Here is a 15,792-nt window from a genome sequence, read left to right as displayed (position 1 = left end):
TCCCTTAAGCATAGAATTATTTACTCAAAGCCCACATGAAAAATTCTGTGCACATTTTCCTGCTATGTTTGTTACTGTCTTTATATCCTATATTTTTTTGCCATAGATTACAGATATGGTGCTTTTAATATAATGCTCTTTTATAAAATTGGCATTTCCCCCTGATACATGCATTTTTATATCACTGTATTATTCAAGGAACTGCATTGAAGCATTCTGTAAAGTACTGAACAAATGACAGCATTTTTATTGTCATGTGATTCAGGAATGGAAATCCGGGAATTCATATAAAAAAGAATGGCATAACAGCTTTGGATCAGATGATTAGGTGGTGACATATGGGAACTTTAAAAAGCATTAAAATAGAGCACTTACACCCTTAGAATGAATAATGACACACTTTGGCCTAGGTGTCATAAGTAAAAGTTTCTCCTTAGATTATTTCATGTTGTGGACATCAGCTAATCCAGTGCACTTTGATTCCAGTTATAATTTTATTATTGCTTGTATTAGTTGCCTTTATTTTTCTGCATCTCTTCTGAAAAGGTCAAGTACATGGGACTCTTCCTTTTCATTTTATGGTAACAATAACCCTGTGAGGTAGGCCAGATTTAGAAGGGAGACAGGATAACCCAGTGAGTTTTGTGCCAGAGTGGAGACTTGAACCTTGATCATCTCTATCCAATGCTCTATCTGTAAATCATGGGAAGTCACAGTTTATGTTGGGACCTCCACAGTCCCCTGAAGGCTGAAGTCTGCAATATGCCAGAAGAATTGTTGGGAAGGGATCATAGTTTATGATGAGATACCACAACGGGTGGTACTCAGGCATAGTAGCCCCACAAGAAGCTTGCAAGAGCCATCATGACCAAAGCGTTGATGTTCACCACACGCCTCCAGACCGGATGCTCTGAGATGTCCGTCAGGCGCCGCAACTCTTCCGCTTTCTCCTCCGGGGTCGGCTCCACCTGGTCTTGTTGGCTTGTTCCCGTCCCACAGAACCAGTTGAGACATTGACGCAGCTTGCGAATAGGAAGCACTGTCTTCTCATCTATGAGGAAAGGCCAGATAGAAGACTATGAAGCTGGTTATAGGGCTGCGAATGGACCATCCCAGGAGAATGGAGCTCCCATAAGTGGAGTGGATGAGTTGGGGCCACACCAGGAATGGTTGGAACAAAGCTTGGAGAAGTTACTTTTTGTTCTTCAGCCAACCATGCTGATGGGGAAAATTATACGGCTATGAATAGAACCATAAAGCTTGCAGAAGTTCTCTTTTGGTCTTCAGCTGACCATGCTCAAAGGGGAGTCATGGGAACTGTAGTCCAAAAAGTACCTTTTCCGAGAATAAAGAATGCCTGCTTCCCTGTCTCCAACACTCCCATATTGTCTCACCTTCCACTTCCAGTATGCTCTCCAGCTTTCCATTCTTTGCTTGGGCCATCTCTATCTGTTGCTGGCGTGCAGCCTCCTTTAGTTTAGCTTCCTCCTCTTCCTCGGTGTCCAGATCGATCCGTTCCTCCTTACTGTACCTGAGGCTGAACACTAGGCGATGCAACTGGTAAGACAAAGAAGTTTTTTTAAGATGTCTGAATGGAAGGAATAGAGGACTGAAGTGGATGAATTGACACAGAAAATGGAACAAGGAGATAACAAAGGAAGACTAGAAAGAGAAAGGGATGAATAGAATGACATTCACAGACTATAATACATTCACAAAGTTATGAACAAAGGCTGTGGCTTCATGGAATACTAAATATATTAATATACCAGCCTTTTTCTGTACATATAACAAAAGGAATCTTCTCAGAGGGAAACTGGATTTTGGTAAGGACGTTTGCTTTTACACATCAACACTACTGACCACTGTAAAGACCTGCAAGACCTGTATTGCTTCACTCAGTCTTTTGAAAATTTAGAGCAAAAGTCATGATTAGGATATTTCTGGATCCTATTACCCCCTGTCCCACTCCCTATATAAACATGCTTTATGCCTGGGGCGTTAATACCACTCTCTATTCAGCTTTGGTTAGACCCCACCTCGAATAATGTGTTCAATTGTTTAGCCTGCAGAAGAGAAGGCTGAGAGGAGACGTGATGAGGGCCATGTATAAATATGTGAGGGGAAGTCATAGGGAGGAAGGAGCAAGCTTGTTTCAGCAGCCGTGGAGACTAGGACAGAATAGAACAATGGCTTCAAACTTCAGGAAAGGAGATTCCACCTGAACATTAGGAAGAACTTCCTCACTGTGAGAGCTGTTCAGCAGTGGAACTCTCTGCTGTGGACTGTGGTGAAGGCTTCTTCTTTGAAGGCTTTTAAGCAGAAGCTGGATGGCCATCTATCAAGAGTGCTTTGAATGCGATTTTCCTGCTTCTTGGCAGAATGGGGTTGGACTGGATGGCCCATGAGGTCTCTTCCAACTCTATGATTCTATGTGTATTTCAAAACCTTTATTTTTGTCCACTCTTAAAACAATATCTCCTCCTCAATACCTTTCCTCCATGCAGGTTCTCCCTAAATTAACAGCCTTCTTGAAACTGCAAATGCCAGGTTGTTTCCATGGAATCATGTAAAATGTCCCTGTGATTGACACCACTGCTCCAGCTTTATAAATTCAAGGATCAGAGGCTTCACTTGTGCAAATAAAGATGCACCCACTGAGCAGTTTTGCAAAGGCAAGGGACTAATAAATAATAAGTATGTCTTCCTTGGGATGGTACTGCTGACAGAGGAATCCCAGGAAGATGGTAAAGTAGGCATTTGCTCCAGAATGCCCAGTTCAGATTTTTGGCCGGAATTGTTCACCTGCCATACTTACATGTTTGTCATGGATCGGCGGGGTGCAGAGAGAGACCACCATTGTGATAACAGCCGTAGCAGAAAAGAGGATGACGGAGAAATAGAGGTAGTGGACGCCACAGATCAGACGGGGACAAGAACTGGGAAACAGGCAGCTCCCTGTTCCGTAAATGAATTCCGGGATCATCCGAGCCATGCCAATGGCCAGTCCTGCCACCAGCCCCCAGAAGGCACCCTGAAGGAGAGGAGCAATACAGGGTGAAGTTGGAGGAGAAGCAACAGAAGAGAAGAAGGAATGGTTCTTGTAAGGTGCCATTTGTCTCCTCTTTTCAATCTCCAATGCACATAGGTTGGGAACATTACTTCATTGGATTAGAGTTTTGAGAAACCTCAACCAGCACAGACATTTGGGGAGCTGCAGACCCACCAAGAAAGTAATTTTCCCCATCTCTTAGTACCACAGCTCTAACATTTACAGCCCACAAAGGACCCTGAAAAGTAATAATTTTCTTAAATCTATGGCATATTGGCCTAATTCTTTTGTTTTGAGTAGAAGAGAACCATTGGCTCAGAGTGCTCCTACACTGTACAATTAATGTGGTTTGACCGCACTTTAAGTTCCATAGCTCATTGCTATGGAATTCTGGGAATTGTAATTTGTCAAGGAACTCTTTGGCAAGCATTCTAAAGACCTTGTAAAACTGTAACTCCCATGATTCCATAGCACTGGACCATGGCAGATGCAGTTGTGTCAAACTGCATTAATTCTATAGTCTAGATGCACCCTCATTTAGATTTACTTATGCATTGACTCACTATAGCAGGTATGGGCAAACTTGGGCCCTCCAGGTGTTTTGGACTTCAACTCCCACAATTCTTAACAGAATACCAGTTGTTAGGCATTGTGGGAGTTGGAGTCCAAAACACCTGGAGGGGGTGAAATTTGCCCATGCCTGCACTATAGGATAATTTATTTAATGGGTTTACTTTAATTGGAACTATTAGGACCCCAGCATCATACTCTTTGCTTTAACATCTCTATCAACAAATATCAACCTTCAGACCAATTGATTCCAGGTGTCTAGGTCATACCCAGATCGAAAGTCTTCTCTACTCTTAGCATTTGGGTTTGCTTCCTACAGCTAACGCCTCTTCTATCCAGCATGTATTCGTGTTGGGAGGCTTATTTCTGAGCTTACTCACCTGCTCGTTGACCCTTTTGATAAAGACTCCAAGGAGAAAGATGGCAGCAATCGGTGGGGCCAAGTAGCTACTGACGGACTGGATGTAGTCAAAAAGCTGCCCACCTTGGGCAGCCTGCACTATTGGGATCCATGCGATACTGATTCCCACAAGGACCAAGATCCACACCCTGGGGGGAACCATACAAAAAGTTAAGGCGGCATCATCTCATGGTGGACAAAGGATGGTAGCCAGAAACAGCCGAAGAAGTCTAGAGAGAGCAACTTAATGGGAGCATGGAAAGGATTCTGTCTGAAGTTAGGAGATATGCCCTTCTTTCTGGCATCTGAAAAGATCAGTGGAGGCAAAGGGTTCAATTTCAGTGGGACAATTATTCAGACATCAGTTTTACCCTGAATTTAAAAGGAGCTATTCAAAGAACTGGCTTCAGTACCTTGGATAGCATCTCCATTTGGACAAAAAAAACAGTCTATTCATTGCTCCATTGCTGTAGTTTCCTAGATTACAAACTCATGTGTTATGCCAATTTTGAGGTTAACTTTCCCTAACAACCCTGGATATAATTCATGAGAGATCCTTCGTTGCTCTAACTATGGTTCCCAAAAGTCACCTTGGATCATACAGAAGAAGAAAGGCAGAATATAAATTAAACAAATAAATGGAAAGATTGTTAGCAGAAAATCAATGTTTGCTTAAGGTGGTTTAAGTGCAGATACACTCTCAGGACCTGTGATTTGTACATGGCTGTGGATGAAGAAAAGAAACTGGCTGGAACACTGGAAAAAAAATATCCAAGGGATGATCAAATAAGACGGTTGCAACAAATGTTAATAGAAAGCCCCATATAAAAGACCTTAGAACCTCTTTAGAGCAGGATTAGGGACAGTATGGCCCTTGTACTGAACCCACTACATCTCTGGTTATAGGCCATGATGCTTGCTGATAATGGAAAGCAGCAATATCTGGAGAGCTTCATATTCCCATTGGTCTTCATCTTAGGAAGGCACTACAAACTGGGCATCTCTTATTTGGAATTTCAAAATCCCAAACATTCAAAAATCCAAAATTGTCTCTACGGTGGCTGAAATAGTGACACTGTTGCTTTCTGATGGTTCAGTGTGCACAAATTTTGCTTCATGCACAAAATTATTGAAAATATTGTGTATAAAATTACCTTCAGTTTATATAAGGTGCACATGAAACATAAATAAATTTTGTGCTTAGACTTGGGTGCCATATCTCATGATGTAAATATATGCAAATACAGGTATCCCAAAATCTGAAAAGATCCCATACACTTTTGGTCCAAAGCCTTTTAGATGAAGGATACTCAACTTCTACTAAATGGAAGTGGAGAAGTCACATCACTACAGTCTTTCTCACCTGCCCACTATCAATAGCTCCTTGTCATGGGCTTGCGGCCTCAGGCGGTTGTAGATGTCCATGGTGAAGAGGGTGCCGCTGCTGTTGAAGATGGAAGCCAGGGAACTCATCAATGCGGCCAGCATCACGGCCAGCATGAGGCCCCGGAGTCCTAGTGAAGTAAGAGCAGGAGAAAGGAGAATGCATAGCATTAGTTCCTAGAGCTCAGTACTCTTCAGGCCCCATAGAAAGGCTTAGGATTGAAGGGGTGGCTTCTGAGGACCTGTTGAGTCCACTCCACCCAGTGTTCAAAAGGAGTGATGTGGGGCCAAACACAAATGGACCTTCTGCCCTTACCATTCGGCATGAGGGCTACCACCAGTTTGGGGTAGGCGATATTGGAACACCCAACCTCTGTGCCACATATCCTCATGCATTCCTCTGGGATGACACAGGCCACATCATCTGAAAAAGCAAAGGGAGATGAGAGGAGGCTGAATATTTGGACCGATAGGTTGCTGTTACTGTTCATCTCTGTGGCGGGCTGTGGTGCAGCTGGTTAGTAGCCAGCTGCAATAAATCGGTTTGAAGCCAGCCGGGGTTGGATTGAGCTCCTGATGATGAAATAGCCTAGCTCACTGTTGACCTATGCAGCTCGAAAGGCAGTAGAAAATTTAGGTACCGCTTTATGCGGGTAGGCTAGTTTAACTAATTTACCACACCATAAAAACTTCCAGCAGTGTGCGGACGAATGAGGAAGTACTCCATCAAGGATTCGGTGTCACAAGTGGACGGTTAAGCAGCAACTCCCCCCTGTGGCTGGAATCTAGCATAGCCTCATGAAACCAAAAGCTGGAAAATGTCAAATTGCCTCTGTCTATATCATATATCTAATGCCATTGAATGTTTGCTATGTATATGTGCATTGTGATCCGCCCTGAGTCCCCTTCGGGGAGAGAAGGGGAGAATATAAATACTACAAACAAACAAACAAACAAACACATTTCAAAACCCATCTCAAACAATGTTCCCCAGTGTTTACCTGGATACAAAATCCGGCTGATCATGCCAGGCATAATCATGAGAAACATGGGCAGCAGCTTGAGGTAGCCACAAAGGATGCATCCGGCTTTGACATGGGTCAGGTTCTTGCCAGCCAGGCACCTCTGCACTATGACCTGTGTTGAGTAGGAATAAAACAACTTGTCACGTGTCTTCTCTGTTTCAAGAGCTTTACTAATATTTCACGGCATCCAGAGTGAAAAAGTGCCCTGGCATTAGCAGATGAGAAGCAATTCTGCCAGAGACCCACCTCTGCTATTCATACCTGATCGCTGCACCAGTACCAGATAGAGTTGATGGTAAGGCCAAGGATCACAGCCGGCCAAGGCATGTCGCTAGTCACAGCATCTCTGATCATGTGGAAAGAGTCCTCCCGGGGCTGATAGCAGGAGGCTGAGATGTTGTACAGGTCGGGAGCTGGAGATAACCTCTGCCTGGGAAGGGCCTCCATGTATTTGTCGAACACTCCTTGATACCCTCCCACTTCATTAAAGGCTACAGAGGAAGAAGTAGGGATTCCTGCTCATAGGTTTATCCTAAGTTTCTGCCAATCTTTTTGCCTCTAGGAATTTCTAGGCCCTTCAGCATCACTTTGGAAGCTGAACATGGAATCATATATTGTTATCAAATTAATGAATATTCTGCAAAAGTCAAATCCACAAATGTGGCTTCTTCCGGTGATGCTGTACTCACCAAATCCCATGAGAACGAAAGCTCCACTGACCATGACAAATGTCTGGACTGTGTCTGTGTACATGAGCGCTGCCAACCCACCTGGAAGAGAGACAGGAGGCAAAACTGTTGAAGTGGGAATGATTGTATATAGAGTTGTTTAAATGTAATTGAGTTATAGTGTTGCAATGTGAGCTGGAGATTGCATCATGCACTGTCTGCTGTCCACTATGTGAGTGTGTAAAGAGTTAACTGTGTATTGCATCAGACAGCAGAGGTGGTTATAAATAGCTCCTTGTGTTATCTTTTTTCTCTCTGCTCTCTGCCTCTCTGCACTCTGTCTGTACATATCGTCTTGAGAGTTATCCGTTTGTTAGTAAATTTTTTGTAGATAGCCAAACAGGCTTCAGCCTCTTCATTGGTGCCAGTGATTCTTCGTTGATCTTCTGCTGCATGTGTGTTTATCCAAACTGCGCGCTTTGACAAAAACAACCCAATTGAGACCGATCATGTGCAGTGCCTACAGAATACTGACTGTTGGGGGTCTAGAAATTTTGGGAATCTGGTAGATGGAATGGAGTATTTTGGAAAATAATTGATGGACAAGAACATAAGCAAACAACCTTTTTTGCAGATGTAACATGCATGTTTGGCAGTCGGTTGCTGTGAGTTTTCCGGGCTGTACGGCCATGATCCAGAAGTATTTTCTCCTGATGTCAGGAGAGAATGCTTCTGGAACATGGCTGTACAGCCTGGAAAACTCACAGCAACCCAGTGATTCTGGTCATGAAAACCTTCAACAGCGCAAGTTTGGCAGTGTTCAGAAATTCTTTCTTTTTACATAGCTCTCTTGCTCTTGTGCTTGCCAAGTCATGAATCACAAACTGACCAGCAATGTAGGTTTGCAACTCTCCAGACATTTGATCTCGAGTAGATAACAGGTGTTGATGTGCTTCTTCCTATTTCCTTCTTGCCATAAATCACCACACTTGCTGATAGATATTTAATCTAACCTACTAAAAGAACTGGAGAAGTCAGACTGTTTCTCTCTAACAGCCTTCTTCTAGACATTAGGCAACCTTACTCCCTGTTGTATTTGATCCCCTCTTTCTGCAAGACTGGCTTCCTGCTGGGTACTCAAGCAATCCTCCCATTTAAGACTCCCAGTTACCTGTCACGGTGTAAATGGTGGTTATGATCAGGAGGGCAATGACAGCCACATAAATATTCCAGCCCAAAGCTTGTTGGATGAACACGGCACCAGAGAACATGTCCACCTGTGGCGAGATGGAGAGAAGAATACATTAACTATGATTTCCAAATAGGCATTGATATACTACTACTGAAAAGACCAAAGAAGGAGTCCTCCTTCCAAAGGTGGGATTGCCAGGAATATAACTTTGGGGAGGAAGGAGGGAATAAAATATTGACTTCCAATAAGAATTCTGCCCCTTAAGTACCCAAATTTCTGGCATTCTGAGACAGGGATAACCCTAAATATCTAGAATTCTTATATTTCCTGTGCTTATCATTCCTTAGGTAACATTGCCTGGCCCTTTCTTCCTAAACTGTACAGAATAACCTCCGTATCCATGAGGGATACGTTTCTAGACTTTTCATGGACATGCAAAGCTGTTTATAATAGTGAGCTCTATTAAAATGATGGATTTCCAGTCCAAGAAGAAGGACTTAGAAAATGTGCAGAGAAGACGCATTTTGTTGGACGTGGATAAATGAAACTGCAGATAATGTACTGTATTTCAAAGTTCAACTAGAAATTTGGCCTTTAAAAGAAATTTTCATTTCAAGGAGGAAACATTCTTCTTTGGGTCGTAATGCCCTACAACTCTGAGGCTAGGTGAATTGGAAGATTTTGGATACTATTCAGGTGACATTGTCTTTCTCCTCAGGTGCAAGAAGCCTAATCTTAACCCTTACTTATTCCATACCAGAATTTGCCCCCTCTCATATATCCCATCCCCAAATTCTTGGTGCCTGGAGAAGCTACTTACTGAAATTTTGGTGAAGATATACATGAAAAGAGAGAGGATGGAGAGGTAGAGACGAATGCGCTGACCTCCAAAGCGCTTCTTCAGATATTGCGGCATTGTGATGACCTGCATGGATCGGGGAAGTAACAGGGAAAGATATTACAGTAGAGTCTCACTTATCCAACATTCACTTATCCAGCGTTCTGGATTATCCAACGCAGTCTGCCTTTTAGTAGTCAATGAAAGCCAGGACACGAAATGGGTCAAGGTTTACCTCGAAAGCACAACCCTAATAATTATATCTTTGATGGCTTTTGCTACATTTTGCCTCACTATTAATACCACTGTTTTCTTAAATTCAATTTCTTCTGTGAAACACAGTGTATTTATTTATTTATTTATTTATTTACAGTATTTATATTCCGCCCTTCTCATCCCGAAGGGGACTCAGGGCGGATCACATTCTATACATATAGGGCAAACATTCAATGCCCATATATACATAGAACCGAGACAGAGACAGATGCAGAGGCAATTTAACCTTCTCCTGAGAGGATGTTCGATTCTGGCCACAGGGGGGAGCAGCTGCTTCATCATCCACTATGATGACACTTCCTCATTCCAATGTCGTAAATTAGTTAAATTTGCCTCCCCACTTTATAAGTGGTACCTTATTTCCTACTTGATAGATGCAACTATCTTTCGGGTTGCTAGGTCAGCAACGAGCAGGGGCTATTTTTTATTTTTTAATTGATGGGTGCTCACCCTGCCACGGGCTGGCCTCGAACTCATGACCTCATGGTCAGAGTGATTTATTGCAGCAGGCTGCTCACCAGCCTGCGCCACAGCCCGGCCCCTATTTGATTCCCTAGGTCTTTTTTGGGTCCCCTGACAATTGGAAATCGACCCAACTTTTGCCATGGAGGACCTAGTGATGCCTAGAAAGAGATTCTCTCTAGGTATATCCTTGAGATCCTCCAGCGCAACTCTACAGTGTGCTTCTATTGGACATTGCTTGTTCAATGTGATTCACATTTGCAGTTCTGCGTATCCACACAATATCCAGTCCTATCTATATATATAAAAGGGTAATGAAATTTCGGCCTAGGACAAAACAACAAAACTACACATCCCAGAAACACTAAACTTGGCAGCACAACCCCTCATCTATGCCTCTACGTTCATACAACAAAAAGAAAAGAAAAATAAAGTCCTAATTAGAGGGAGAGGAATAATTGTTTTTATCCCATTGCTGCTAGTTAGAAGGCTAAGCTCCACCCACTTGGTCTCCTAGCAACCCACTCAGTCCGGGGGACAGGCAGAGTTAGGCCTCACTTAGGCCTCTTCCACACTGCCTATAAGATACAGATTATCTGATTTTAACTGGATTATATGGCATTGTAGACTCAAGGCCCTTCCACACAGCTATATAACCCATTTATAATGGACTTAATGTCCCGGGAAAACCTTTACCCTTTACCTTACCTACCACCAATGCCTCAATACTTTATTTCCCATACCACCATACTTCGCCACAGCAACGCATGGCCGGGCACAGCTAGTAACATATATAGAGCTGTATTGTACATAGATGCACTGTGTTTGCCAAGGCTGAATTCGAAAAACAATCATCACGGTTAATAAATGTGTTAAGATGAAAAATCCCTTCCCTTACCCCAGCTGTGAGGTAGACTGGGACGAAGAGCCATCCAAGGAGGAGAACAATGAAGAGAGCCTAGGAGGAAAGCGGTGTGAGATCAGTAGAGATTGGGAAGGGTCAAGTTAGCAACAAAAGGCCCTTTTTGATACCAACTTTTCATATTTCCAGGTTTGCTTCCAAATTCTTTCTTGAGGTTTCCCTTCCTTTCCCATTGTGTTCTTCCTCTTCCCACTTTAGAGCTCTGCAATGTTTCATTGGTTTGTATAGCAAGCATGGGCAAACGTTGTCCGTCCAGGTGTTTTCGACTTCAACTCCCACCATTCCTAACAGCCTTAGGCCCTTTCCTTTTCCCCCTCAGCCGCTTAAGCGGCTGAGGGGGAAAAGGAAGGGGCCTGAGGCTGTTAGGAATGGTGGGAGTTGAAGTCCAAAACACCTGGACGGACAACATTTGCCCATGCCTGTTGTATAGGAACAAAGCCTGGAACTTTCAGAGATATATTTCACGTCATGCACTCTGCTCATTAAATGAATCAAGTCTTTGGTTCCTCTTCCTGCAAATTATCGCAGCCTGTTCCCACCAAAGTGATGTGGAGCAACTCTTACATTCCATTCAAATCCTGCCACGGCCAAGCCATTAGCTGCTGCAGTGCCTGCCAAACCCACAAAGTGCCCGCTGCCGATGTTGCTAGCAAAGAGAGATGCCCCGATCTATGGAGACAAAAACAAAACAAACAAAAAATAAGGCAGGACCCATCAAATCAATCACTGTTCTCACTAAAGAATTGGCACTTGTCACCTCTGGATTAATTTTGTTACCATAATTAATTCACCCAGATTGCTGTGTGGCCATGTTCCAGAAGCATTCTCTTCTGATGTTTCACCCACATCTATGGCAGGCATCTTCAGAGGTTGTGAGGTCTGTTGGAAACTAAGCAAGTGGGTTTATATATCTATGGAATAATATCCAGGGTAGGAGAAAGAACCCTTGTCTGTTGGAGGCAAGTGTGAATGATACAATTGGCCACCTTGATTAGCATTGAATAGCCTTGCAGCTTCAAGCCTGGCTGCCTCCTGCCTAGGGGGATCCTTTGTTGGGAGGTGTTAGCTGGCTCTTGCTTCAAACAGACAAGAATTTGTGGGCCAAATATCAGGAGAGAATGATTCTGGAAATATGGCCATACAGTCTGAAAAACTCACAGCAACCCAGTGATTCTGGCCATGAAATCCTTTAACAATGCAAGAATCTATTTTCTTCTTGCTTTGTCCCCATCGTTTTAATGTTACTTACCGGCCACCATATCATGTTCCTACCAGCCAAAAAATATCCCCCGACGGTACCTCGGTTGGTACGGCACATGGACTGTGAGACAGAATGATATAAAAAAAATATGTCATTAAGAATGAGTAGATTGGTCATGTTTATCTGTTTATTTTCAATGGCAGGAATCCGTTATCACAGTCTATGCAACTTAATTTTACAAATACTTACCTACATAGCAATGTCATTGTTAATGAGTTGCGAAGATGTTTAACAGAAAAGGCAAGAATGTCTCAGTGAGCATCAGGTTCTATAATGCAGTTTGAAACAGCATTATATGGTCAATGTAGACTTATATGCATCTACACTGATCATATAATGCATATAGACTCATATTATATGAGTCTACACCAGACATGGGCAAACTTTGGCCCTCCAGGTGTTTTGGACTTCAACTCCCACAATTCCTAACAGCCTACCGGCTGTTAGGAATTGTGGGAGTTGAAGTCCAAAACACCTGGAGGGCCAAAGTTTGCCCATGCCTGGTCTACACTGACCATATAATATAGTTTCAAGCTATATTGTATGGCAGTGTAGATGGGGCCCTCGTTGGTGTCCTCATCATGCATTAGTTCCAATGTACATCAGTCTCTTTGTCAGATCTCCAAAGGATTAGTATGCCCTTTAGCATAGATATCCATCCAGTATGTGCTCGTCATGTCAGTTTGCATGGGACTATGATCAAAGTAAACAGTCCAACCAACTGTCGAGGTGTTGCACAGGCTTTATGAAAGACATGGCCATGTTGTGGAATCAGGGAATAACGTCATGAGTTACTTCTCTAGTTGGACCACAGTCCATATGCAGCTACCTCTGTAAATGCTCCCACCTTCAGGGAACATATTGTACAATCACTAATCTGTAAAATTTTACACCTCATTAACAGCTGCTAGTACATTCCTGAACTATGTTACACTTGATAATAATTAACTCTTCTGATCAAGCTGGGAATCAAAGAGAAGAGACAATAAAGCATTTGTGAAACCAGCAGGAGACAAATCATGCAGGTCGAGTCTTGTGATGTTGGGGCCCTGGAAATTGAGCAAAAGATACACAGGAAAGTGTTCTAGGTTCCTCAATGGCACTGGTGGTGTTCATATCTCATTTTATAACTGATTAAAATGTAATAGTATCGAATCAACTTAACTTTTGGGTATAAACTAATATATTTAAATGATAACGTACAATCACATCTAGATTAGGGAAATTTTGGCATATCAGATCCCCCGCCAAACGTTCTAGGTACTCCATGAGACCATACTTGATTTCTAGATTCTGACGCCTTATTGGATTGCCTCTGCACAATTATTCTCTGGGGCCACTTCCACACAGCTGAATAAAACCCCACATTATCTGCTTTGAACTGGAATATGTGGCAGTGTGGACTCAAATAACCCAGTTCAAAGCAGATATTGTGAGATTTTCTGCCTTGATATTCTGGGTTATATGACTGTGTGGAAGGGCCCTGAGGTCCCTTCTAAACTGCCATATACAATCCAGATTTACTGCTTTGAACTGGATTATATGACAGTGTAGATTCATATAATGTAGGCCCCTTCTACACTGCTATATAATCCAGATTCTCAAAGAAGATAATCCACATTATGTGCTTTGAACTGGATTGCATGAGTCTGTATTGCCATGTAATCCACTTCAAAGCAAATAATCTGCATTTTATATGAGTAGTTTTCCAATCAAGACAAACTAAAAACAGGTGATAAACATATGAAATACAGTAATTAATTTTTTAAAAAACCAATAAATATACTCTAAATGAATACAGTATAAGGAAATAAACATGAAAGCAACATTCAGAATCATGCTTTTGCATGGAGACAGCATAAAACAATTGAATAATACCTATAGTAAAACTTCCTAGTGCTGAAAAGTACTTTATTTATTTATTTATTTATTTCTATCCCGCTTTTCTCCCATGGGTGGGATTCAAAACGGCGTACAACATATAAAATTCATACAAATACATCCAACCATAATACATAATCAGTTAAAACATCATATCCCGATATAAAAAACCCAATTAACATAAAAAAACTGCTTTGGAGAAAACAAAGCTAGAAGCATTGAAATTCCCCCCTCTCATTTCCATAGGAACCTCAAAATTTACATCCAGTTTCAGCTGAAGCAAAAGTTCCCACAGTATTTGAAATCATGCATGATAAATTATACTAGAATTAAATCTTCATAGTATTCATAATTCTTCTTGAGTCTTCTTTCTAAAAATGACCCTACTAAGGGACACATGATGTAAAGATATATGAAATACATAGAAAGACATAAGGGATAGCAGTTATGCCTGGGAGAAAGGCCATTGGAACCCGAAGAAATCTGTATGGCTAGATTGCACTATGTGATACGATTTTTGTTCCTGGGTTATAAATGTCATTTCCTAATTGGTTCTATCATAAAAATCATACCGGGACGGACATCCTGCAGCACATTTTTCTGTAGTTTTTCAATGAATATCTCATAGTCTCAACCACAGAATCATAAAATAATAGAGTTGGAAGAGACCTCATGGGCCATCCAGTCCAACCCCCTACCAAGAAGTAGAAAATTGCATTCATGTGTTTTATTGTATTTTTAAAATGTTTAAATTGTTTATTTTATTTTATTTATGTTATTACTGTTTTTGTTTTGATATTTGTTGTAATTGCTTTATTCTGTTTTGTTTTGGGCATCGCCCCATGTTAACCCCCCCAAGTCCCTTCGGGGAGATGGTGGTGGGATAGAAAAATAAATTATTATTATTATTATTATTATTATTATTATTATTATTATTATTATTATTATTATTATTAAAGCACCCCTGACAGATGGCCATTTTAACCTAGTTTGTGGCAGCCATAAAAATGTCATTTCTGGAGTATAATAACTACTTTCAAAGTAAGTACCGCACAATTAAACAGGAAATGACACTTTCAAACTAAGAACAGATTTTTTTTTTTTTACAAATTTTGTTACATAGTGTTATTTGTCTCCAGAGTCTTAGGGTGCATCTGCACTATATGCTATTGAATCATGGGAGTTGTGGTTTGGTGAGTCACCAGACTTCTTTGGCAGAGAAGCTAAAGACCTTGTAAAAGTACAACTCCCACGACTCCATAGAATTGAACTATGACAGTTAAAGCAATATCAAATTGAATTTATTCTACAGTGTAACGCAGGCCTGGGCAAACTTTGGCCCTCCGGGTGTTTTGGACTTCAACTCCCACAATTCCTAACAGCCTACCGGCTGTTAGGAATTGTGGGAGTTGAAGTCCAAAACACCCGGAGGGCCAAAGTTTGCCCATGCCTGATATAGCAGCACCACTTAATCCAACACTCAAACCACTCCACTGTGCTGGTTCCCAACTCAGAAAAGGCAATGTGACTCTATATTAGGGATGGGAAGATTAAAGATATTTTGGAAAGTATTTATGTATGGCTTACATACCCATAGCCCAACTCCGATGACCGCCAAGAAATAGCAGCAGATGACCGAAATGTCTGCAGGGTTGCTGATGGTCACTTGTGTTGGCGCATGGATCGGTGAATCCTGCTCCATGGTTCCTCCAAGTCCGAATCTTCTCTATAGTCAAGGAGTTCTGTGGTCCTGCTCCTCAAGAGCAGAGGCACGTAGGCACCGGTGGGTTAATGACAAACTCAGTCGGGACCAGTTGGGTGTACGATTAACTTGTGGTGTACGTAACACGAAGGTTTAGGTG

General features: G+C 42.0%; 1 protein-coding gene across 1 annotated transcript; it reads right to left on the bottom strand.

Annotated features, from left to right (window-relative positions):
• Positions 1-43: 43 nt before the first annotated feature.
• On the bottom strand, positions 44-15,695 carry slc5a2 (solute carrier family 5 member 2). The gene is made up of 15 exons (XM_003227694.4): positions 15,522-15,695; positions 12,038-12,109; positions 11,353-11,457; positions 10,765-10,824; positions 9,111-9,215; positions 8,270-8,375; positions 7,120-7,200; positions 6,692-6,921; positions 6,407-6,542; positions 5,722-5,829; positions 5,386-5,536; positions 4,003-4,171; positions 2,819-3,034; positions 1,395-1,557; positions 44-1,051 (listed from the first exon to the last, which is right to left on the bottom strand). Exons 1-15 carry the CDS (start codon positions 15,630-15,632, stop codon positions 825-827), a joined length of 2,040 nt encoding a protein of 679 aa, XP_003227742.1. The 5' UTR covers positions 15,633-15,695; the 3' UTR covers positions 44-824.
• Positions 15,696-15,792: the final 97 nt, after the last annotated feature.

The sequence above is a fragment of the Anolis carolinensis genome, chromosome 6, assembly GCF_035594765.1.
Source record: "Anolis carolinensis isolate JA03-04 chromosome 6, rAnoCar3.1.pri, whole genome shotgun sequence".
In the NCBI taxonomy this organism is placed as follows: Eukaryota; Metazoa; Chordata; class Lepidosauria; order Squamata; family Dactyloidae; genus Anolis; species Anolis carolinensis.
Note: the sequence above shows the minus strand (reverse complement) of the source record. Positions and strands in the feature narration are given on the sequence as shown.